At 51.4% G+C, this 26,277-nt stretch overlaps 1 protein-coding gene across 2 annotated transcripts in view; it reads right to left on the bottom strand.

Annotated features, from left to right (window-relative positions):
* Positions 1 to 532: 532 nt before the first annotated feature.
* The window catches only part of Grtp1 (growth hormone regulated TBC protein 1), a 28,809-nt gene continuing 3,064 nt past the window's right edge, over positions 533 to 26,277 (bottom strand). Inside the window, exons 3-8 of one of the 2 annotated variants that reach the window (XM_028881268.2) lie at positions 19,329 to 19,487; positions 15,380 to 15,504; positions 12,403 to 12,499; positions 3,149 to 3,321; positions 2,890 to 3,075; positions 533 to 770 (exon numbers count right to left, since the gene is read on the bottom strand). In XM_028881268.2, the coding sequence (XP_028737101.1) occupies positions 681 to 770; positions 2,890 to 3,075; positions 3,149 to 3,321; positions 12,403 to 12,499; positions 15,380 to 15,504; positions 19,329 to 19,487 (830 nt within the window). In that variant the 3' untranslated portion in view covers positions 533 to 680. The remainder of the gene's footprint in view (positions 771 to 2,889; positions 3,076 to 3,148; positions 3,322 to 12,402; positions 12,500 to 15,379; positions 15,505 to 19,328; positions 19,488 to 26,277) is intronic. The other variant, XM_028881269.2, reaches the window with a different exon arrangement.

Below are 26,277 nucleotides of genomic sequence, written 5' to 3' on the forward strand. Positions count from 1 at the left end.
AACAGCCTGTCCCCAGGGCGGATTTAGTGATGGCCCACTAGGCTGTGCTGGAGAGCCTGTCCACTGCGTGATGGACAGCCATAGGACCAGCCTAACTGTAAGACCTATTTCTAAAAAACAAGGGATCACCACAAATAGCCATGTTCAGCAAGTGGGTGGGCCTCTGTCTACGAGGCACAGCCACATAACATAGTCTTGGCTAGGAAAGTATACTGGGAAGGTGGAAGGGAGTGGGCCTTATTCTCCAGACAGACCAAATCAAAGCCAATGACACAGTGCTGACATCTACTCAACAAAATGTGTACTTCATGGCTTGTATTCTGACATCTCAGGTTATATATATATATATATATATATATATATATATTTCCCCCTCTACTGTGTGCATGTCTCAAAGAACAACATGAAAGAGTGTTCTCTGCTTCCATATACGGGTCCCACCCAGAACCCAGCTAAGGTCATCAGGCTTGGTAGGTGTATGCTGAGCCATCTCACTGGACAGATGATTCAATGTATGACTCCAAAGACGGGCCAAAGGTTTTAAATCATCCTCTTTTAAAAGTTCACATTAGGGGTCGTGGTTTCAAGTATGTACAACAGGAGCGCAGGGGCAGGAATTGGTGAAGTGTCTGCTCTGGAAGCAGTTGCAGCAGTGGAGGCAGGGAGGGGTGCGGCTGCACTCAGCCCTGTGCCAGCAGCGCGGCTCGGCAGCTCTCACGGAGCCTGGTGATGGTCGTCATGGACAGGCTTCCTGGTTCCGAAAATATTTTCTGGAAGAGAGACAAGGAGCTTTTCCTAACGACCCCTCGTACCACATTAGACTTTAGTTGTCTCATACAAGGCCCCAGGCTGCCTTGAATCCCAGCACTCTGAATTAGAGGCCAGCTGGTGTACATACGGAGGCCCAGGCCAACCAGGGCGATTAAAAGCTGGGAGATGGTGGCTCATGTCTTCAATCCCAGCACTTGGGAGGCAGAGGCAGGCAGTTCAAGGACAGCTACACAGAGAAACCAAACCCTGTCTCCAAAAAAAAAAAAAAAAGTGGCACCTGGCAGGCAGACCAACCTGCCAAGCACTATGTTATGTATGGTTTTGACAGGGGGGTGGCCTTGGTGAGGACTCCGCCTCCCAGAGGATGCGGCGGCAGTGTCCTGCACTAGAGGGGATACTCCAAAACAGGACTGAATACACTGGGCTCCCACAAACTCCAAGCGAGAGCACCGACTACCACAGTCCTGAGGCACAGAGATCAAGTCAACCACGACTGAAGCCCTGGAGTGTCACACTGGAGCTGTATTGGTTCCAGGAACCAAGCTCAGGGTGGGTGCCTTTCTTCAGTGACCCATCTCACCAGACCAAATAATTCAATTTATGACTGCAAAGATGATAACAAGAGCTGCAAGCTGTCAGTGAGTCCCAGTTCTCCACGGGGACAGGAACTGGTAGCGTCACTACCTGCGTGTAGATGGGAGCAAGGGAGCCTCTGGCTGCAGCCTCTGCAGGCCTCTGCAGCCTGTGAACCGCTGGTTCTGGGGTCCTGTTCCACGCTGCTGCTGTATTTAACCTTGGGATGAAGCCCCAACTCCAAGGAGTTTATGGGAGAACCCTCTCCATCACACCCAGATCTCCCTGGCGTGGCTTCAGTATCACAACATGAGAACAGGAAACAGCTACAGGGTCAAAGGTCCCTACTAGGCCCCACCACAGGTGCCTGTCCCTGTACCTACGCGGAACTGCCCACGCTTCATCTGGACGACAAAAGTCAGAACAAACGCAGGTGTTTATGAGCACCACCTACTTTCGAGGTATGTACGTGCCCCATGTGTATATGTGCTTGTGTGTGTGCATGTGTGTGTTTTGAGATGGGGTTTCTTTGTGTAACCTTGGCTGTCCTGGAACGCTACACCAGGCTGCCTTGACCTCCCGAGTGCTGAGTGCTGGGACTAAAGAGGCGTGTACTACTACACCCTATGTTTTATTTATTTATTTATTTTTTTTTTTTGAGACATGGTCTCTAGTCCTGGTTATCCTAGAACTCAATATAGACCAGGCTGGTCTTGAACTCAAAAAGATCCTCCTGAGTGCTAGGAATAAAGGCATGAGTCACCCTCTCCCCAGCCGCACCTCCCCACCCCCCACCCCTCCAAGGGTGCTTCTTGCCAGCAAGGGCTTCAAGCCACAGCTTGATGGAATAGAATAGTTGCATGCAAGAGGCCTCTGCCACATCCTCTGACTTGAGTGACAGTGTACACCTTTAACCCCAGTACTCGGGACAGAGCCTGGTCTCTGCAGTTTGAGCTCCATGTGGTCTACATAAGAAGGTCCAGGCCAGTCCTGAGTCAAACAAAAACTGGAAAGGAGCCCCCAGGTTCTGCTTTGCATGGGTTCCTGCCAGGGTCACTCAGCGCTGGGCTCTGGCTCTCAGCCCTTCAGCCTAGGTCTTGCCCAGCCTCACCCCCACCTCATATTCAGCAGTTTCCATCCACACAGCCTGCACATCCTAGGTGTCAAAGATGACTATGGCTTATCAGGGCAGGAGGGAGTCCATGCCTTCGGAAGGCTGGTAGTCAGCAGAGCCAGGGAAGAGGCTTTGAGCTAGCTGAGCACATGGAGGCCTCACTGACATGCCTGCCTCCTCTCCCGGACTCCAGGGAAACCTGGGCATGTCCAACCAGTATGAACCAGAACAGGCTCTCCAGGTGAACAGCAGTAGCCTCAGACATGAGGTCAGAGGGATTTTGGCAGCCACCTTGGCAGCCTTGGACTCCAGCCATAGCTCAGGGAGGGAGGGAGCTGCTCACGGGGAGAGGGACACTTGGCAGTTGCTGGCTGGGACGAAGATCTACAGAGCTGAGCCCCCCCCCCCAAGTCAAGCAGCCCAGAACTTACCTGCATGAACGTGTGACACTCAGTCACAAAGTCCCCTTTGGTGATCTGTTTGAATTTATCACAGATGTCTGGAACACTGCTGGCTTCCAATATGAATTCCTGGTGTTGCTTAATTAAGGTCAGAGCAACCCGGAAGATGATCTTGGAGCCTTCGTTGAACAAACAGTCCCAGATCCGCAGCACAGTCTGTAGAGACAAAAATGCCCAGTCACTCGCCACAGCGGCCCACACAGCCCCTGAGGTTGATCAAGGTGCTCACCTCCACAGGCAGGATGTCCACAAATAGGCAGATGAACCAGCGGGACACCAACAGGGTCCACAGCACACCATGACCGTCCATCAGGGCTGCCACCGCTGGGAGCTTCATCCTCACCAGCTCTGCCAGGACCTCCTGATCTGTCTTCAGCCCCAGCATTGCCGGGCTGTAGTAATCTGCCACACGGGACAAGAGGAATGGAGCTTCAGATCAGGGGCCCTGGGGGCAGTGGCCTAGATTCCCAGCTACTTGGGAGACTCAATTCAACACCTGCTTGAGTGACAGAGAGTTCAAGGGCAGCCCAGATAATTTCATGAGCCCCTCTTTCAAAATGAAACTTAAGAAGGCTAAGGATGCAGCTCAGTGGCACAGAAAGCACTTGTACAGCTTGCATAAGGCCCTGGGTTTCATCTGTACAAAAAAAAAAAAAAAGACTCATCACCTGTAAAAGGAAATTTTGACATAAGTTCCTCCACTGAGGAGCCCGGAGGACACCCAGCTTCAGAAGAGCCAGGTCCTGTGTGATTCTGTGAGGCTCTCAGGACAGAAAAACTCAAGCCGCCACTGAATGGTGCAGAATGGGAGTCACAGGTTAATGGGATAGTTTCAGGTTCTCGGGGCTGGGACGAAGCTCAGCTGGCACACTACTTGCCTTATCCAGCATGCAGGAAACCCTACATTTGACCCAGTGTCACTGGGTATGGTGGCACACACCTGAAATCCCAACGCTTGGGACATGTAGCTCTTGGCTATACAGTGAGTTTCAGACTAGCCTGGGCTGCATGGTGGGGTGGAGGGGTGTATGTAGTGATATGTTGTGTACCCTAATAAACTTGCCTGAAGATGGGAGGACAGGGCCAGCCACTAGATTAGACAGAGAGGCCACACAGTGGTGGTGCACACCTTTAATCCTATCACTGGAAGGCAGAGATCCATGTGGATCTCTGTGAGTTCAAGGCCACACTGGAAACAGCCAGACAGTGGTGGCGCACACCTTTAATCCCAGTACCGGGAAGCACCCACAACTTTAATCCCAGGAAGTGATGGCAGGGCAGAGAAAGGTATATAAGGTGTGAGGAGACAGGAACTAAGGCAGTTCAGCTGAGACCCTTTCGCGTGAGGACTCAGTGGAGTTGGCGACATAAGAGGTGGCGGCTGTGGCTTACTCTGCTTCTCTGATTTTTCAGCCTTCACCCTGATATCTGGCTCTGGGCTTTTCATTAAAAGACCATCGTGGGGCGGTGATGGCGCACGCCTTTAATCCCAGCACTCGGGAGGCAGAGCCAGGCGGATCTCTGTGAGTTTGAGGCCAGCCTGGTCTACAGAGTGAGTTCCAGGACAGGCTCCAAAGCTACACAGAGAAACCCTGTCTCAAAAAAGGGGGGGGGGGGATTTAGCTCAGTGGTAGAGCGCTTCCTAGCAAGCACAAGGCCCTGGGTTCAGTCCTCAGCTCCGGAAAAAAAAGGAAAAAAACAAAAAAAGATCATCTAAGATTAGAACAACAGATGTGGGCCTGGACAGCCATACATACGGAGATCAAATGTTCAACAGTGTGGGTCCTGGGACTCAAACTTGGGGGTTAGCCTTGGAAAGGCGTGGCTCTGCCCACTGAGCATCTCACTGGCCTCCCTACTTAATTTTTTTAACTTGTTAGGGCAATGTGTTGTTATAAATTTCAATGCACTATTTATGTTACAAAAGAAATCAATAAGTCCGTGATAAAACGGAAAACCATGGCACACTAAATACACACCAACAGTGTCTTGTCCGTGAGGTTAACACACAACAGTGATTGTGGCATGGGATGCGCAGTCCACACTCATTTAACATCAAGGCTGAAACTGAATCATTCTACTGACCTGGAGTTCCAGGGCAGTCCATCTCAAAAAAAAAGGAAGGACGGATGGACGGACGGACCGTCCTCTTTTAATACTTGCTTTGAATCTGCCTCTTGGGGCCTTTCCACCATTTGCACCCTTTTCTTGTTTCTGTTGCTAACTTATTCTGGGTATTTCTGGGTGGTGGTTCTCATTCTGAACCCCAGGATGACCTGCAATGTGTGACTGACTCTCTTGCCTTGACCTCCTAAATGCCCGGATTACAAGCTAGGATTACAGGGCCAGCTCCTCCTAACTGCTCATCCTGTTTAGCTGGGAGAGGCGTGTGCAGAGACAACCAGGGCCGTCCCCTGCTCTATCATCCGCTCAGCAGAGGGAAAGGAGCTGAGCGGGAGCAGTGGGGAAGATTTGCAGAGGAGCATTTCATGACCTTGGCCCTGCTTGGAAGCTTAGACCAGCTTCCAAAAATAGAGACGTTAAACTCATGCCCCGAACTCCACGGCACTGACACTGTCTCCTGGGGAGGATTACATTAACCCACTCACCTCTCCACTTCCCTGCCCATCTCCCGTGGAAGTCAGTGCAATACCACCCTTGGACATTAGGTATGACCACAGTGCACAGACATGCACGCACGCACGCATGCACACCCCTAGCTCCAGGGACTGCCTCTCCTGTTCCAGGGACATCTATGCCTTTGTTCATAGCCCCACACCCCAGGCTCAGCCACAGCATCCTGGCTGCACCAAGAAAAGGTAGAGGCTTCCAAGTTCTGCTACCAAATCCAGGAAGTGCCACAGACAGTGGTGTGGTCTGCAGGTGACCGACTTTCTCAGACACTTTTCCTTCTGCATGGTCTCCATAGTGAAGATGTATGCATTCTGTGACACACATGCAAGACTCCACCTGTTTGCTCCCAATCAGATAAAGGACACTCAAGAGCACCTATCACCAGTTCCAGTCATGCAGGAAGCCCACAGCGGCTGGCAGAGGGGCTCTGCTGGGAATGCAGGAGCCCTCACCTTTTGTCAGAAACCGCCATGGAGGAGCTGGGTGCGGGTGGCGCGCACCTTTAATCCCAGCACTCAGCGGGCAGAAGCAGGCGGATCTGTGAGTTCAAGGCCAGCCTGGAACAGAGTGAGTTTCAGGACAGCCAAGAGAAACCCTGTCTCAAAAAAAACAAAAAACAAAAAAGAAGAGGAAGAAATGGAGAAGGGGAGGAAGGAAGGAGAGAAAGAAAATAAAAAACAGATCCAGCTGAGCACCGTGGCACATTTCTGCAATCCCAGCATTCGGGAGGCAGAGGCCAATGAGTTCAAGGTTGTTAGCCTGGTCAATATACTGAACTCTAGACTAGCCAGAGCCACAGAGGGGATGGGAAAGAGAGTTACACTGGGGGCAGGGGTGAGAAGGAGAGGGAGAAAGAGAATATGAATGATCCCCGATGCTGGCAAATGCTGTTTAATGGGCATAAAACACCTGGACCCACAAAAAAAAAAAAAAGGCAGAAAGCCCAAATCAAGAGTCCAGGGCAGACCCAGCAGACAGATTCCTTGGGTTTGGGTGATGTCGGAGTCTAAAGAAAGGGATGGCCTGGCCCACTGTGCTGGCCCACCTCACTGTAGGCAGGCTGGGGGTGCCTGCCTACAGATAGAGTGTGGGGAAAGCCGAGTGCAGAGACATCAACTCCTGGGACAATGAGGAAGGCTGAGCCTTGGGCCCAGAGCTATCACATTGTCCGAGCCTATGAAACAGCATCTTACCCTGCACACCCAGGCCTTGCAGACACATCTCCACAGCTCTGTCTGCTATCAGGGAGGGCCCCAGGTCCAGAGGCCCAGCCTTGGAGACCAGTGTCTTTCTTTCCCTTGCTGTGACCTCGGGTGACGACTCCGTAGCTCTGTGCCCCGACCGCAGATCCTCACCCCAGCTCTACCTACCAGGGCACAGCCACATCCCTAGTCAAAGGACATCCCGAGGATTGCTCCCGGATCTGAAGCTAAAGGGTGGAGACAGAGGCGTCCAGGGATATGTGCCACCTACCTGCTCTTCAGGACAAAGGGTCTGGGTTCCTTCAGTCTGTCCTAAACCCTAGCCACGGTGTAAGTGACTGCACACAAGAGAGAGGAGGAACGGCCATCAGCTCACCACCACAGGGGCCCAACGGGCACACTGTCAACTGTGTGCTTCTAATCCGGATCCTGCTGTCACAGTGCCTGCACTGAGTCTCCTTGATCGCAAGGGCCAATGAAGCAAGGCATTCTGGGAAGGACTGTCTTCCCTCGCGTGTCTCAGTGCACTGCTGAAACTTCTCTTACCAGTCAGCTATTCCCCTGGTGCCTAACTCACACACATCACAGGCATGAGCACCCAGGGAAAACAGCACACAGGGCTGGGTGTCTAGGAGTCCGTGTCTTGGGGTGCACCCTGCAGTCTGAAGTGGGACTGCAGTCTCCCACATTCCCTCTCAGCTTTTTGAGGTAGGAATTCCCTATGTATCGCAGGCTGTCCTTGAACTCTTGACCTCCTGTCATAGTCTCCCAAGGGCTGGGATTACAGCGCGTGCCACCCTACCCAGCATGCACTGCTGGGTATGCATGACTATAATCTCAAGTGTGGATGTGAGAGAAGGGTCAGAAGTTCAAGGTCATCTTCCAATACATACCAAGTTCAAAGCCAGCCTGGGCTACTTGAAAACTAAATAAACTGGTGTGGTGGTGCATGCCTTTAATCCCAGCTCTTAGGAGGCAGAGGCAGGTGGATATCTATGATCTCTGTGAGTTTGAGCCAGCCTGGTCTACATAGAGAGTTCCACGCCAACCAACACTACATGATAAAACCCTGCCTCAAAAAGGTAAATAAGGGATGGAGAGATGGCTCTGAAGAGCACTGGCTGCTCTTCCAGAGGACCTGGGTTCAATTCCCAGCACCCACACGGTGGCTCTAAACTGTAATTCCAGTCCCAGGGGATCCCACACCCTCATCTGGCCTCCAATGGCACCAGGCACGCACATGATGTACAGACATGCATGCAGGCAAAACACCCATACACATAAACAAATAAAAATAAAATCTTTTTATTTTCATCTTTAAATATTTATATTTTCCTAATTGCTAACCATTAATTAATAATAATAGTTTTTAAGGCAAAAATAATTACTGGAAAATGAAAAACATGGTCCCAGTGGGGAGATCAAACCCCAAACCCTCCTTCCAGAATGAAGGTGCCCCAATACGTGGGCACAGCACACAGCACAGGGACACAGTACTGGGACACAGTACTGGGATCGCCAATTCCTTCTGAACTGCCATGTCTGGAAGAGGGAGATCGAGAGAATATTGCTCGGATTATTTTTGCTGCCTGGCTTCAAAGGAAGAGCCAGACTCACAAGGTCTAATTCCCAAAGGGCACTCCTGACCCTGAGATTAAAACTACGTGACACCAATGGAGTACTACTCAGCAGAGAAAAACAATGAGAGCATGAAATTTGCAGGCAAATGGATGGAACTAGAAAAAATCATCCTGAGTGAGGTAACCCAAACCCAGAAAGACAGTCATGGTATGTACTCACTCATAAATGGATTCTAGATATAAAATAAAGAACAATCAGACCACAACCCATAGAACCATGGAGGCTATATATATAGCATGGAGGTCCCTAGGACGACTGTTGCTTATAATAAATCTCAGTTTTACTCAATTATTGAAAAAAAAATAGCCAAATGAATGGAAACACATGATCTATGAACCAAAGGCTGAGGGGCCCCCAGCTGGATCAGGCCCTCTGAATAGGTGAGACAGTTGATTGGCTTGATCAGTTTGGGAGGCAACTAGGCAGTGGGACCAAGTCCTGTGCTCATTGCATGAGTTGGCTGTTTGAAACCTGGAACTTATGCAGGGACACTTGGCTCAGTCTGGGAGGAAGGGACTGGACCTGCCTGGACTGAGTCTACCAGGTTGATCGCAGTCCTCAGGGAAGGATTTGCCCTGGAGGAGGTGGGAATGGGGTGGAGGGGCTGGAGGTAAGGGGAGGGGGTGGGAGGGGGGAGAATAGGGGAACCCGTGGCTGATATGTACTGAATGGTATTGTAAAATAAAAATAAATAAATAAATAAATAAATAAATAAATAAATAAATAAATAAATAAATAAAAAACTACGTGACACATGAGCCAACCCACAGGCAGGATAAGTGGCCATCGGAAGCCACCAGGAAGGTTTAGTCTGTTTAGACCTGGCTGAGACCAGCAGGACCGGGGAGCCCCGCCCCATCCCTCCTGCACTAGGAGCTGGACCCTTGGCCTGCGGAGACCTGGAGCCCCTCAGCATCAGGGCTGTGTCTGCCATAGGCAGAGGTGTTGCTGTGACCAGCAGTTAGCAACCTATTTCCCTGCATTTCAGGGGAGAACAAGCCAAACTGTTTCCTGGACATGCAGGAATCTATTCATTAAGGGACCGGCCCTCCAGGCAGACACAGGGATTCTCCACTCCGGAGAGGCCATCAGCATGGTGACATGAAGCTTCCATCATGACAGACTGATGGAGCATCACCATGGGGGTCTTAGAGACTCAGGACCTGCAAGCCTACTATGATGGAAGAGTCCCGTGTTCTGGGACACGAGGGTGAAGAAGAGGTAACAGATGGTAAAAGCAAAGTCCTTAGTCTGAAGCCAGGCGTGACACTACACACCTGGGGATCTCTGTGAGTGCCAGGCCAGCCTGGTCTATATAGCAAGTTCCAAGACAGCCAGGGATAGGGAAAGCCCGTCTCAAAACAAAGGAAGTCCTCAGTCAACTTCTGAATGACAGGCACAACTCCAGGGAGGCAGAGGAGGGAGGGGCGGATCCAGCCTCAATCAGAGGCCTGGGGATGGGAGTGGGGTAACCCTGGGCTAGTCAGGTGGCCAGTGAGAGTCACTCAGTGTCTCATATCCCTGAAGAGACCGCGGCATTTCCAACAGGTTTCAGCAGATCATGATCATGTGTGCCCCGTGAGGGCGGAAAGTCACCTGACGACTCATACCGCATGAGTGTCGTGGAATTATTCCTTTACCTGGTGTGAAGATGTGTCCCTGTGACTGGTTATATAGAGAGCTGAATGGCCAATAGCCAGGCAGGAAGAGGTTAAGCGGGACTTAGGGAACAGAGAGGTCTCAGGAAAGAAGAAAGACGGAGACGTCAGAGGACGTGGGGAGGAAACAGGAGGTACACGATGGAAGACAGCTAAAAAGCCACAAGACGCCGGGTGCCGGTGGCACACGCCTTCAATCCCAGAGCTCGGGAGGCAGAGCCAGGCGGATCTCTGTGAGTTTGAGGCCAGCCTGGGCTACAGAGTGAGATCCAGGCCTGGCACCAAAACTACATGGAGAAACCCTGTCTTGGGGGGAAAAACAAGACAAAAAGTAGATGAATATAAATGGGTTAGTTTAAGTTACAAGAGCTAGTTAGAAACAAGCTTAAGCTAAGGCTGAGCTTTCATAATTAATAATAAATCTCTGTGCCATTTTTTTGTGAGGTGGCCGCTCAAAGAAAAAATCCGCCTGCACATGAGCCTGCCTCTCCTTACTAGGGGGCCCTCCAGGTTGTCCCTCCAAGCTGCATCCCTGTACCTCAGGCCCTCAGGGCCTCTTTACACAATCCAGATACTAACCATGTCACCCATAAGGACCACACACACTTTATCCACACTAGAAGCTACTCACTCATGGCATCTTTAATCAAAACTACTGTCATGGGCTTTTTTTTTTTCTTGAGATGGGGTTGCCTTGGATGAACTGGAACTTCCTATACAGACCAGGCTGAACACAAACTCAAACTCACAGAGCTGGCCTCTGCCTCCTGAGGGATAGGATTAAAGACATGTGCCTCGGGGCTGGAGAGATGGCTCAGAGGTTAAGGGCACTGGCTGCTCTTCCAAAGGTCCTGAGTTCAATTCCCAGCAACCACATGGTGGCTCAAACCATCTAGAATGAGATCTGGTGCCCTCTTCTGGCCTGCAGGCATACATGCAGACAGAACACTGTATATGTAATAAATAAATAAATCTTAAAAAAAAAAAAAGAAGACGTGTGCCTCCATGCTCGGCCTCCCCTGTCTTAGTTAGGATTTCTATTGCTGTGATGAAACACCATGATCAAAAGCAAGCTGGGGAGGAAAGGGTTTATTTGGCTTATGATTCCACATCACTGTTCATCATCAAGGGAAGTCAGGACAGGAACTCAAACAGGGCAGGAACCTGGAGGCAGGAGCTGATGCAGAGGCCATGGAGGGGAGCTGCTTACTGGCTTGCTTCCCATGGCTTGTTCAACATGCTTTCTAATAGAATCCTGGACCACCAGCCCACGGATGGCACCACTCACAGTGAGCTAGGCCCTCCCCATCAATCATCAGTCAAGAAAATGTACCACACAGTTGCCTACAAGGCCGGTCTTGTGGGGGCATTTTGTCTGTTGAGGGTGCCTCTTCCCAAATGACTCTAGCTTGTGTCAAGCTGACAGCCAGCTCTCGTCCCCACCTCGGTGCTTCGTGGGCTAATGGCAGCAGCAAGGTGAGCTTGCTTCTCTCTGGTGGGTCCCAGGCCACCAGCACGTCCCTACCACACGCCTCAGCAAGGACACATCCTGCAGTCGTACCTCAGAACCCAGGCTCGGAAAAGACAGCAGTAGATCGGCCTGGAGCGGACACATTCCCTAGGCCTCCAGTCTCCTCCTCTGGGAAATGTGCTTGACCAATATGAACACACAACTCAGGTTGCCGTGAGGATATGTTAGTTTAGCAGGATCCAGGAACCAGGAAGACAGCCCGGGCTCAAGGCCACACACACACTCTCGTGTTCTAACACCTTTCTGAGGGGACAGGCACAAGGCTGGGCAGGCAGGAAATTCTCTCTGTCCCCAAGTCACCGCCCTCAGGACAGCATGGGCTCTTCCCCAGTGGCCTTCACCGCAGCCCCTGGTCTACACTGGCTTTACTACAACTGGTGCCTCTTCCTCTCTATTAATGACTAGAAGGCAGACAGATGTGAAAAGGACTTCCAACTCACAAAGCAGCAACATCTGTCCACACTATGCTGAGTTCTCACAAACTCAGTAAAAACATCTGGGCCGTGCGGCTCATGTGTGGTCAACTCGACTACACAGAGGCCACACACACAGGGGGACACGTGACCAGGAGGACACGTGGCCCTTAGCAGAGAGCACAGAAACCAACCATGCTTTCACTGCATTTCTTCCTCTCCTTTTCTCCCTCTCTCCTGTGTTGGGAATTAAACCCAAGACCTGCCTTCCTTCACAAAAGCCAGAAAGGGCTCCACCCCTGCCTTACACCTCCGCCATTTCACGCCATCCTGACCGGTCAGCCAGACCTTTTCAAAGACATCAGAAGTGGGGCGGGGCGGGGCAAAGAGAACTTTCAACCTACCAGGTAGTATTCTTCCAACAAGAGCATCCAAAAGCCAAAAAGATTCCTCTTCGTTCTTGGTGATAAGGATCAGATATCCTGCTATGAAATTCATTCCCTGGAATCAGAACGGAAAACAAACTTCACCCTGAGCTCTAAACAAACAGAGTGCAACATTGCAGCTCACAGCAGGTCTCCACTCTTCTGCCCTTCCTGGAAATTTGGGAAGTTCTGGTGCGGTGGTTCTCAACCTCCCTAACAGCCACGATGCTTTAATGCAGCTCCTCAGGTTCTGGTGACCCCCAAACATAAAACTATTTCGCTGCTACTTCACAACTGTAATTTTATGTTTATGTTATGAACTGTAAATGTCTGATATGCAGGATATCTGATATCCCACATCCCCCCTCCCCCCCCGCAGGGGTCGCGACCCACAGGTTGAGAACTGCTGCTCCAGCCCCACCTTTGCGTAGCACAGTCGGGGACCCAAGGCTGGTTGTCTGCACTGTTCAGCCACGCAGTATGAAAGAGGGAACTCAGCCTGAAGAACACCGACTGCCCCTCGGAATATACAGCCAAAGGCTCTCTCCTACTGCTGGCCTATGGCACCGTCGGTGGTGACCGGCACTGAGCTCTGGCAGAGGGGAACCTGCTAGCGACTGTGTTTGTAACAGCAGCCAAGATCAGCCAGGCCTGGTGACACAGTCGTGTAATCCCAGCGTCTTAGGAAGCTGAGGTAGGAGGACCACGAGTTCAAGGCCAGCCTAGGTAACTGACGGAGACTGACTCAAAATAAAAAGGTAGAAAGAGGCCTACGGGATAGCCCGGTGATATGGCATTCGCTTCACATGTTCAATCCTCAGTTACCCCGGAAGGCAAACAATTCAAAGGAGCAAGGACCACGGTCCTGCCTGAAGGAGCGGGGCCATGAGAGGACTCTCCCCAAAGGGCAGACGCTGCCAGAATCCAGGGACCGGCGCGAAGCCAGGCAGAGGCCACGGCCCTCGGAGCCTATGATGGGGACCTAGGAATGTGTGCCCCTGTCACTTCTGGGAGAATAAAGCTTTGCACAACTTCTGTCCTCCTTCCTTCCGTTCCGTGTGTCCTTCTAAAATAAACCTGCATTCCTCTAGAAATAAGGGAAGAGATCCAGCTTCCCACGGCGCAATGGGGTAGGCTCAAGGAATACCAAATGGACCCCGCAGGTGTGGTCTGCACAAGATACACTTGCCAAGAGCCAACGTCCACCGCCAGGCACACAGCCTCCAATACCTCTGTTCTGCACCTCCACAGACTGTCCCCAAGACTGAGACCACACACAGGAAGAATGCACAGGGAAATGGCCCTAGTGTTTGCCCCTCAACTGAATCCGGATCCCCAGTGTCTATGAGAAAAGGAGGGCTTTGTAGCATGTGCCGATAATTTCAGAACTGGGAGGTGGAGACAGGCAGATTACAAATGGCTGACCAGCCAATCTGCTTAAGTTAGCAAGCACCAGGTTCAGTGAGCTCAGGGGGCCACGTCCTAAAAATAAGATGGGGAGTTATCTAGAGGGTAAGACACTGGATGTCAACCTCTGGCCTCCACGGGCAGCTGCATGCACACAAACTCCTGACAGGCGTATGGCTTGCACATAAAGGCCGGATGAAGCTCAGCGACAGAACTTCTCAATCATGCAAAAGACTCAATGCTCAGCACCAAAAGAAAAAGTACACAGACCAAGGCACCACGACCACACAGAGGTCAGTAACAGCTCTGTTCCTGGGTCCCGAGAGTGACGGCGTGGGAAGACGCCAGTGTGGCAATGGTGCTCACGTGGAAGCACCTGTGTGCAGTCAGCAAGGCTTCATCAAGAGAATGCAAAGCCATCTGCGGGGCCCTGTGTTATGAGCAAGACTGTCCCTGTGGTAGTTTGAAAGAAAATGGCCCCCCTAGGGAGTGGCACTATTAGGAAGTGTGGCCTTGCTGGAGTAGGTGTGGCTTGTTGGAGGAAGTGTGTCACTGAGGGGGTGGGCTTTGAGGTCTCCTATGCTCAAGCCATGCCCAGTGTCACAGTTCTTCCTGCTGCCTGTGAATCAAGATGTAGATCTCTCAGCTCCTTCTCCAGCACCACGTCTACCTGCATGCATCCATGTCCCACCATGAGGATAACGGACTCCAAAACTGTAAGCCAGCCCCGATGAAATGTTTTCCTTTATAAGGGTTGCTGTGGTCATGGTGTCTCTTCACAGCCATAGAAACCCTAAGACAGTCCCCAAAGCCAGAAGTCTTCTGCCTCAGAGTATGGCTTCACTTGGAGACAGGTCTGTGCAGATGTGACTAGTTAAAATGAGGTCCCTTTGGAATAGGGACCTCCAGTTAATGGTGTGTGTCCTCACAAACAGGGAGACGCCGACAACAAGCAGGGCGAATGTGGAGACAACAACCCCAGGAGTGTCAGGTTCTGGGGCGGAGCCTGGACAGGAAGTGGGACAGTCATCCTTAACAGCTGCGGAGGAGGTCCAGCCCACACCTGGGTTTCATAGTTCCAGAATCACTCTTGGTTAAGCCACTCAGTTTTCAAGTACTGAGGTCCCAGCGCACTCCCAAACATAATCAGGAAACTGTTCCCCAACCGGCAATCAAAGACCAGAATCTGCAGGTCGGATCTATCACTCCAGGCTTCCAGAAGCGACTCAGAGGTTGGGCCCTGCGGCACACGGTCGGCCACACCCACAGAAAGTCTGCACAGCGCACCTCAGGCCCCGGCCTCCCCCCATTCTGTGCCACTCAATGTCACTGCCATTGTTCCCAGCTCCCACCCTCTCCTTCTTCACCACGTGACAGCACACAGTCATCCAGCAGGGACATACCAGACCTACTGGGAGGGAGGCATCCCGACCGGGGCTCGTGAGCCAGGAACAAAGCTTGTACCTGGCAAAACGTCACTGCCATGGACCTATGGGGTGTCAAATGACCCCCACACACACACGCCAGCTCTGAGGCTCTGGGGGCTCACCTGGCAGTAACCCACAGCTTGATTGTGTAGCCCGTACGCCAGCAGCACGTTGTACAGGGTCTTCTGAAGACAAGGCTCCGCCGTCTTCCGGAACCTCACGTTGTCAGGGAATGTCCGGTTCAGGTCTACACAGAAATTCACCAGCGTCACCATCAACGACTCTCTCTGCCTCTGCCAAGGTGGCCAGACTCTGTCTCGGATTTCAGGAATGGCACCACCCTGGCTGCACCTGAGTCACCTCAGAAAACCTAGCTATCACCTCAGGCATGCTGCACACCTGGTCTTAGCCCAGGAGCCCAGGAAGGAGGGCGAGGATGGATGGGTCCCATGTTCTTTCAGAATCGGGAATGGCAGGTAGCTTCCTGGAGCTATGGTCTCCCCTGGACACTTCCAATTACCTTGTCGGCATGGAAAAAAGCTTCCAGATTCAAACATCAAACATATAAGACTAGGGCTGGGCATGGAGCACACCCCTCTCAAATCCTTTAGTCCCAGTACTCTGGAAAGAGAAGCAGTCGGATTTCTATGAGTTCAAGATAGGGGATTGCAGGTCAGCCAGGGCCACATAATGAAATTCTGCTTCCACAAAGGAACATCAAAAGGCAAGGCTTGGTGGCTCACACCTGTAACCATGACACCCAAGAGGCCAAGGCAGGATGACTGCAGAGTTCAGGGCTAGCCTGGGCTACAGAGTGAGCTGCAGTTTCAAAAGCACTGGAACAAAAACGCCCAGAAACATAGGAAGGAGAACAGGCCAGGACTCCCTCCAGAGATAAACTGATAGCAGGAATTAAGTAAACTCACGATGCCGGGCTTTGTGCAGAAGCCTCTCCGCCCCGCCCCTTCCTGCTCACTGCCCTTCACCCTCCATAGCCTCCCAGACCCAAAACATCTCCCCTGGAACTATAAACATTCCATGACGCAGACTGGTCACAGGAACAGCAGCATCTTGCTTCAGACTAGCGATTCGGGCCGCGTTCGCCCTCTATGGTACCCTTGACTGTGACATCTTCCCCACATGCCAGTGTCTTTCCAGGACACAGGTAAAGCCGAGGGTGGGTAAGGCTTGTGACCCTGTTAGTGCAGCACCAGAGTGGTTCCACAGACATGGGAGTCCACCACGTGGTCCTCTCAAAAGTAAACAGGGGCTGGGGGTGTGGTTCAGCTGGTAGAGTACTTGTCTACATGTAGAAAGCCCTGGGTTCGATCCCCAGCACCACACAAACCAGGTGTGGTAGCATACACCTGCAATCCCAGCACTCAGAAGGTAGCGGCAGAAGCTGGGCAGTGGTGGCACACACCTTTAATCCCAGCACCCGGGAGGCAGGCAGAGGCAGGCAGATCTCAGTGAATTCAAGGCCAGCCTGGGCTACAAATCGAGTCCCAAGACAGCCAGGGCTACACAGAGACACCACGTCTCAAAACACCAAAAAAAAAAAGGGTAGAGGCAGGTCATTTGTGGTTACATATGGAGTTCCAGACCAGTCTGGGAGACCATTCTGTCTAAAAGACAGAGGTGCTTGTCACCAAGCTTGATGGCCTGAGTATTAGCCTTGGTACCCACACGATGGAAGGAGAACCAATTCCCATAAGTTGTTTTTTAGTATCTGTCCTCGAACCACCATAGATCCATCCATGTGAGCACATACACGTGCGTGCACACACACACTCGCACACACACACACACACTCACACACACTCGTACACACACAAAATAAATAATAAATGTAATTAAAAAAGAAATTTAAAGCAAGCCAGGTGTGGTGGCTGCACATCTTTAGTCCCAGCACTTGGGAGACAGAGGCATGCGGATTGTAAGTTGAGTTCAGCCTGGTCTACAAGGCAAGTTCTAAGCCGGCCCCAGGATTACACACTGAGGCCCCTGTCTCAAAAATAAATAATTTAAAAATGGCTACATGATGTCGCTTACACATGTCCCACAGGATATGCATACAGTAAGAGGCAGAAACAGAGTGGCACGTGCCAGAGCTGGAATGTTGTAGGATACCCTTTTTGTACACTGTGAAGATGTCTCTGCAAAGGCAGCTTCTGATTGGTTTAATAAAGAGCTGCGTGGCCAATAGCTAGGCAGGAGAGGATAGGCGGGACTTCCAGGGACAGAGAGGAACTGGGAGAAGAATCTGAGAGGTGAGGTTCTGCTGAGAACCTGGGGCAGAGCTTCCGTTATGAGACCTCTGGCCGGGTTCTACGGCCCCCACAGACTGCCTCAGCCCCCCACAGACTGCCTCAGCCCCCTCCCCCAGGCTGCCTCAGCCCCCCACAGACTGCCTCAGCCCCCACAGACTGCCTCAGCCCCCCACAGACTGCCTCAGCCCCCCACAGACTGCCTCAGCCCCCCACAGACTGCCTCAGCCCTCCACAGACTGCCTCAGCCCCCCACAGACTGCCTCAGCCCCCCACAGACTGCCTCAGCCCCCCACAGACTGCCTCAGCCCTCCACAGACTGCCTCAGCCCCACAGACTGCCTCAGCCCCCCACAGACTGCCTCAGTCCCCACAGACTGCCTCAGCCCCCCACAGACTGCCTCAGCCCTCCACAGACTGCCTCAGCCCCCCACAGACTGCCTCAGCCCCCCACAGACTGCCTCAGCCCCCCACAGACTGCCTCAGCCCCCACAGACTGCCTCAGCTCCCTCCCCCAGGCTGCCTCAGCCCCCACAGACTGCCTCAGCCCCCCACAGACTGCCTCAGCCCCCACAGACTGCCTCAGCCCCTACAGACTGCCTCAGCCCCCCACAGACTGCCTCAGCCCCCCACAGACTGCCTCAGCCCCCCACAGACTGCCTCAGCCCCACAGACTGCCTCAGCCCCCCACAGACTGCCTCAGCCCCCACAGACTGCCTCAGCCCTCCACAGACTGCCTCAGCCCCCACAGACTGCCTCAGCCCCCCACAGACTGCCTCAGCCCCCCACAGACTGCCTCAGCCCCCCACAGACTGCCTCAGCCCCCTCCCCCAGGCTGCCTCAGCCCCCCACAGACTGCCTCAGCCCCCCACAGACTGCCTCAGCCCCCCACAGACTGTCAGCCCCCTCCCCCAGGCTGCCTCAGCTCCCACAGGCCTTGGCCATGTGAACTGAGACTGAGGTGGGCAGGGGGGCTGCAGAATGGTCCTGCCCATGGCAGGAACAAGCTGGGCCCTCGGCGTCTGTGCTGTGAGGTAACATAAAACTCCAGCACGTGGTGTTTACACTGGCATTGTTCACTGGAGTTTGCACTCTGGAAATGCAACTGTAGTTCCTAAATATTAATATAATAATATTCAACTTATGCTGAACTCTGAGCTTTTGGGGGTGGTAAGGTTTGTTGTTGTTCTTGTTTGGTCTTTTTTTTTTTTTTTTTTTTTTTTTTTGAGACAGGATCCCTCTATGTGGCCCTGGTCATCCTAGAATTTGCGATGCAAACCAGGATGTCCTTAAACTCAGAGATCCCCCTGCCCTACCTCCTGAGGGTTGGAACTAAAGGTGTGAGCCACCCTACCTGGCAACTCTGAGCTTTTTGAGATCCAGTAAAGCCCTGTCACTGGGGTCCTAGAGGACAGGGAAGAACAGCACAGGTAGCACCCAGGTCAGTCATAATGCCCACCTGACACCAGGGTGCGGGGAGCAACCTCCAGTGACATCAAGTGAACATGACCAAGGCCACTGCTGCCTGGTGCCACGGTGGTGCCAGCAGCAGAGGCTCCTAAAACCCAGGAAATCTGATCTTTGCGCTCATTCTCTCATAAGCTGGTAGCCGCACAAACGTCTGCTGTTCCCCTGTGAACACTTTAGTCTTGATTTCCACCCAAAACTGGGCATCTGCAGGTGCATCTTTAGCGAGGCAGGCTTCCTTACTGCCTAGGACTTGGGCAAGGATGGAGCTCTGTTTCCTAGTCCACCCTCCCCATTCAAGCTACACGGGCACCAGGCACTGTGCACGGGCCTCCCACCTGTCCTGATGGCTTCCTCCAGGCTGGGGCTACCCTCTCCCTCCAGCAGTCGGTGGTAGTATCCAGGGTTCTGGTCCATCTGGGCCTGGGCTCCACTCACAGCCATCCAGACACGGGCCCGGTGCTCCAGCGGGATTCCCTTCCGGACATAGCGCTTCACTGAAACCCAGAGAGACTGAGGTGAGCTCAGAGCCCAGGGGGTCAGAACGAGGCTCCAGTCTTCCTAAACCGATCCAGAAAGGACCGAGATGCCTAACTCTGCCGAAGTAGAAACAGTCCACAAGACCTCTGAAATGGAGCACAAGCAGGTGTCTACACAAACCACTCACTTCTAATACACCGACTAGCCAGGGAGGGGACAGGAGAGGGCCGCATGCTCACCCTCAACCTCTACCAGCCCTGAAAGCTACGTACCCTCAACTCTGAGGAAAGACGGACTCTGTCCAAGCTCTTGTTCTTGGCTCTAAATGGCCGTTGTGTGCGCCACACTGAGTAGACCCGGTACAAGACCAAAGAGTCCAGCTGGGGGGTGGCTCAGTGGAAGAGCATGTGTTTGGCATGCACGAGGCCCTGGCTTCAATGCCCAGAACCAAAAGAGACAAAAACAAAGTTTAAAAAAGCCTCAGTTGGGGAGGCAGGTAGAGGTGTGGATTCTCTGCTGAGCATTGGAGCTTCAGTTAGGGAGGCAAGGGCCAAGGGACGTCAGGGAGGCTGCTGTCAAGGACACCAACCAGGCTCCAGTCCTAACCTGGAGGAAAGGAAGCAAGAGTCCCAGGCCGGGTCTGACAGCCACCCACTCAGCACATGGCTACGGGACCAGAAGCCAGTGGGAGGCCAAAGATGCCACTGTGCGGAGCCCAGAGGGACCAGAGCTTTAGTACAGGCCTCTGTCTCTTTCTCAGGAACTCTCCCTCGGTCATTACTTCATCTTGTAGGGATATTTTTACTGAAAGCAGTCAAAGCACCTGCCACCAGGCCTGGTGACTTAGATTTGATCCTCACAAATGAGCTGGGAGAAGAAGAACGGATGCCCACAAGGTGCCCCCTCACATTCACAACCTCGCCTCCTCTCACAGCTACACCTGCCGCCCCAATGACAGCTTCCATATTTGCTTCTTCCAAGCAAACAGTCAAAGCTTTGCTGTTTTCATTTTAAAAACCATTACTTTGGCCGGGCGTGGTGGCGCACGCCTTTAATCCCAGCACTTGGGAGGCAGAGGCAGGCGGATCTTTGTGAGTTCGAGGCCAGCCTGGGCTACCAAGTGAGCTCCAGGAAAGGCGCAAAGCTACACAGAGAAACCCTGTCTCGAAAAACCAAAAAAAAAAAAAAAAAAAAAAAAAAAAACCATTACTTTGGGCCAGAGTGTGGGATCAGTGGTCATCAGCACTTGTTGCTCTCTCAGAGGACCGTAGGTTCAAGTCCCAGCACCCACACAACAGCTTACAACCATCTATGACTCCAGTCCCAGATCTGATGCCCCCTTCTGACCTCTTTGGGCATCAGGCATGCATGTGATGTGCACACACACATGCAGGAAAAACACTCACACATTAAAAAAAAAAAACTTCATACTTTTAAAAGTAATTAACTTTAGGGATTTGGATGTTACCTGTCCCCTAGGCCATGTATCTAAGGCGTGGTCCCCAGGGCAGTGCTACTAGAAAGAGCCTTTTAAAGGTGGGATCTAGCGTGGTCTTCAGTAACTGGAGGTTCTGCCCTTGAAGGACTGTGGGATGTTCTTCCTCCTCTTCCTCTCTCTCCTGGCCATGAGGTGAGTGGGTATACCCAACTGTCTCCTGCCAGAATAATCAATGCCAGGTCCGGAGCAGCAGAGCCAACCTCCAAACCAGGAAGCCCCAACAAACCTTCTCTCCCAGGCATGTGTTAGAAACAGAAAGGTGACTAACACCGAGGGGAAAAGGAAATAAAAGTGCGTGCAACTAGTGAAATCCTACAGGCCATCATGAAGAAAGAAAACACCTGCGCTCAGAATACAGCTTAACAGCACAGCATTTGCCTAGCACCATGGGGTCCTAGGTTCAATTCCCAGCACTCCAAAAAAGGGAAGATCTGATCTGATGCAGCAGGTTCTGTCCAACAGATAAATCATAAAAAATAACTTCAGGTGGGTCAGCAGGTAAAGGCATTTGCTGCGAAACCTTGGTGAGTTTAGTCCCCTGAATCCGTGTAAATCCATGGAAAGGTGGAAGGAGAGAATTGACTCCACAGTGCTGTCCTCTGACCTACACACACACACACACACACACACACACACACACACACATATACACACACACACACTCACACACACATACACACTCACACACACATACACACACTCACACACATACACACACACATACACACACTCACACACACATACACACACACATACACACACTCACACACACACTCACATACACACACACTCACACACACATACACACATACACACACATACACACACACTCACACACACTCACACACACATACTCACACACACATATACACACACAATCACATACACACACACTCACACACACACACACACTCACACACACATATACACATACACACACACAATCACACACACACACACACACACACACACAATCACACACACACACCCCATATAATGATTCTAAAGCTGACTATAAACTCACAGTAACAAAAACAATATGGTATTGGTGAGGGGTTAGGTCACTGGATTCATGGTACACAATAAAAAAATTGTATAAACAGCCGGCCGGAGAGTTGGCTCAGGGGTTAAGGGCACTAGTTGCTCTTCCAGAGGATCTGTGTTCAATTACCAGCACCCACATACATGCAGGCAAAATATCCATAAACATAAAAAAACCCCCGTTTTTAAAAAAGCAAAGCAGAAAACCAGGCTCACCCAAAGAAAGCCAACGCAGGCCAGGCAGTGGTGGCGCAGGCCTTTTTTTTTTTTTTTTTTTAATTTTGGGACATTTTTATTATTGTCAAAACAAAACCTCATACCCGTTAAGTAGTCACTCTCTGTGTTAGCTGGAGCGGTAAACAGTTCAGGCTTGGGTTCTGTGTTGTTGAATTTAATTCTTGCCTTTACTGTCTGTCAGTGTTGGTCTCCTCTCTGGGACTGTGCTCCTGCACTTCTTTTTATTACTATTATCATTATTATTATTATTATTATTATTAAGAAACTTTTAGGCCGGGTGGTGGTGGTGGTGGTGGTGGTGGCGGCGGCGGCGGCGCACGCCTTTTATTCATTTTACATACCAATCACAGATCCCCCCTCTTCCCACCCCTCCAGCCTCCCAATCCACCCCCCATTCCCTCCTACAAGAAGGTAAGACCGGGGCTGGAGAGATGGCTCAGAGGTTAAGAGCACTGACTATTGTTCCAGAGGTCCTGAGTTCAATTCCCAGCAACTACATGGTGGCTCACAACTGGCGCCCTCTTCTGTATACATAATAAGTAAATAAATCTTTAAAAAAAAAAAAAAAGAAGGTAAGACCTCCTATGGGGAGTCAGCAGAGCCTGGTACATTCAGTTGAGACAGGTTCAAGCCCTCTCCCAGAATCCCAGCAGAGAGGCAGAGGCAGATCTCTGTGAGTTCAAGGCCGGCCTGGTCTACAGAGTGAGTTCCACTCCAACCACTTACAAAAGTGGCAAAGGAAATTCAATGCAAAAATATAGTCTGTCCAAATAAAGAATGATTAAAATAGAAACACCAACAATGTAAAATTTGCAGCCACTGAAGCCTCCAGGCATGGTGGGAATGCAAAAATGCACAGGCACTTTGGAAAACACTTGCAATTTCTTTTCTGGCTCCCCCTCCCACCTTCTTTTGATTCTGGAACCAGATAGGCCTTACACTTGCTAGACTACGCAATATCTTACTAGTTAAGCCTTTAATATAATCTAGCAATCCCAGTAAGCATTTACCTAAGAAAATCTATGTTCACACAAAAGCCTGTTTGCATTTTTACCATTGGCTTTCATACCCAGTGTGTCAACTAATGAGCAGACAAGTTGAGAAACACTTCGGTAAGAGAAGGAATGAGCCACTGACCCACACAAGACCCTTGGTGAGCGTCTAGCGTGGTGGTTCTCAACCTGTGGGTCGTGACCCCCACTGAGGGTGCATATCAGATATTCACATTGCAATTCATAACAAATTCAGTAGCAAAATGACAGCTATGAAGTAGCAATGGGATAATTTTATGGCTGGGGGGTCACCACAACATGAGGAACTGTATTAAAGGGTCGCAGTACTAGGAAGGTTGAAAACTAGAGTCTGGCGCGATACTGAAACCAGACTCAAAGGCCACAGTCTAGCCAAGCAGTTACAGGGCATCCTGGGAAGGCTGACTCAGAAATGATTGAGGAGGAGTGGTCCACAGAATTCATAAAGTGATGAAACTGCTTTAGCCGGGCGGCGGTGGTGGCACAGGCCTTTAATCCCAGCACTCGGGAGCCAGAGCCAGGCGGATCTCTGTGAGTTCGAGGCCAGCCTGGTCTACAGATCCAGGACAGACACCAAAGCTACACAGAGAAACCCTGCCTGGAAAAACCAAAAAAAGAAAAAGAAAAGAAAAAAAGAAACTGCTTTACCTTTTCATGTGTATGGGGGTGGTGCACCTAAGTGCAGGTACCCACGAGGATACTGGATCCCCTGGAGCTGGAATTTTATGGTTTGAACAGCCTGACAGATGCGGGGAACCAAACTCAGGCCTCTGTGAGAGCAGTCTGCGCTCTCGACGGCTAAGCCCTCTCTCCAACCACCTCCCTCCCTCTGACAGACAGGACCTCACTATGGAGCCCTAACTAGCCTAGAACTCTATGCAGAATGCTATGTAGCCCAGGCTGACTTCAACCTCACAGCAATCCTCCTGCCTCTGCCTCCCTAGAACTGGGATTAAAGTCACTCTCGCTCTGGTTTGAATTTTAACTGTGTCTTGCTGCTTGTCTAAAATCCTTAAGACTGCATTCCTAACAGTGAGTTTCACTGTAAATCTTAAAAACAGTTTTGTAATATAAGGTTTCTTTGTTGTTTGTTTGGTTTTAAGCAAAGGATAAAACAGTCCCACACATCATTTCTGGCATCCGATCCCTGCTCCGCTGTGACTTCCACACCCAAGCCTGCCTCAGTCTCATCTGTAAAACAGAAACACACTTAGCCCGGCCACTGCAGCTGCAGCAGATCTGGAATTCCCTGCCGGCCCAGAGGCCAGTCTCCACGCACACTTTCATCTTTTAACTTTGTTTCTTCAAGGGGAATGAAGTCAGCTTTCTTGCCCTCACAGACTGAGCTCCTCCTGAGGGTACCGTTCCCCCATGGATGACCATTAAACCCTGCAGAGAACCCCAGAGAACTAGCTTCCACCTCTCTGCTCCAACCAAGTCAAACAAAAGCCAGGCTTGGGGCATTTGGCCCTGAACATGCTTCCACGATTCACTTGGAGTTCAGGTGTGTGACACACTAAAGCCACCAGGATGGATAAAGAAGCAAATGGTGCCACTGCTTGCCCTCTGCACCAAGAAGGACACTGAGCAGAGAAAGGCAGGACAAAGGGCTGAATTCAGACTCCCCCTGCTACAGAAAAAGCATGCTCTATTCTTGGGGGCTCCTGGCGGATCTTTACATAGGACAGGAAAACAGTATTCACTGTGCCTGCTTTGATCGGTAGGGTGACCTAAAGCTGTCAGATGAGATGTCTCAGATAACAAGGTCTGCAGGTAACAGGAGACATTCAGAGGATAGAGAATGCCGGGCAGGGAGAACAGAAGAGAAAAGGACCCGCGTGGCCGGCTTCTTCCCAGGTGACCATCTGAGACACTGTCAGTCTCTCTGATACCAACGGCACAAACTATGACTGAAAACGTCCTTTCTCGTGTAGACCGAGGGGGCATCCGGAATCAGAAACCTCTTGGGGACATACAGAATACCAACATGGTGACATCCTCTGGCACAGCTGGTGGTCAGCGACCTCTGCACAGATGGCTTGGCCAGTGGCTGTCACCCTTTTGATATGGAAGGTGCTTCCCTTACCGAGACAAGGTCCAGAAGACCCGCCTAACGCCGGATGATGAAAGGAAGCACGGGGCACCTGAATTTGCAGAGAGGAGAGTGGAAGGCGTAGTACAGCCCTTACTAGGATGTGCGCTTACAGACCAGACCCCCAAACCTCCCCCTCCATCCAGTTGCTTACAGACTCCCAGCTTTTCCTCTCCTAACTCAGAAACGGTGACTCTCTCCCCCTCTTCGACCTCGTCCTGGGAGCAGTTGGGGTCCAACAGCTTTTCTGCCCTACAGTTTCCTCTCTTGAACACCAGTCAGATGTCTTTGAGTTCCCTTCCAAACCTGCTTAAATTCTATTACCAACCCCGAGGCATGGTAATGCACGCCTTTAAGCCCAGCACTTGGGAGGCAGGGGCAGATGGATGTCTGTGAGTTCGAGGCCAGCCCGGTCTACAGAGCGAGTTCTAAGTCAGCCAGGGCTTGAAAGACCGTATCTCAAACAAACAAAAATTTACCAGTGAGGTCAAGAACCTCAAAAGGGACTCTGTATCCTCTACTGACTCAGACAAGCAAAACACCTCCAAAACCAGAAAGCTATGTTTGGTGGTAAACAGACATAAAGCCTGCAGTCAAGAGGCTGAGATGCAGGGAATCTCAAAGTCAAGGCTAGCCTGGACTACATAGCCGAGACTCAAAAAACACAAGTCAGTCAGACAGACAGACAGACAGACAGACAGACAGACACACACACACACACACACACACACACGGGGGGGGGGGTTTGGGGGGGTGGAGATCAGCAGATACCAAGGGGTGCTTACTGAAACTCAAGAGTGGGTTTAACACTGAGCTATTGGCTCCTACTAACACACATGGACAGGACTTCCTTGGTCATGTGATCTCTCTCCCGGGGACACAGCCCTGCTGATTACACTACAGTCCAC

This window comes from Peromyscus leucopus, chromosome 17 (genome assembly GCF_004664715.2).
Source record: "Peromyscus leucopus breed LL Stock chromosome 17, UCI_PerLeu_2.1, whole genome shotgun sequence".
In the NCBI taxonomy this organism is placed as follows: domain Eukaryota; kingdom Metazoa; phylum Chordata; class Mammalia; order Rodentia; family Cricetidae; genus Peromyscus; species Peromyscus leucopus.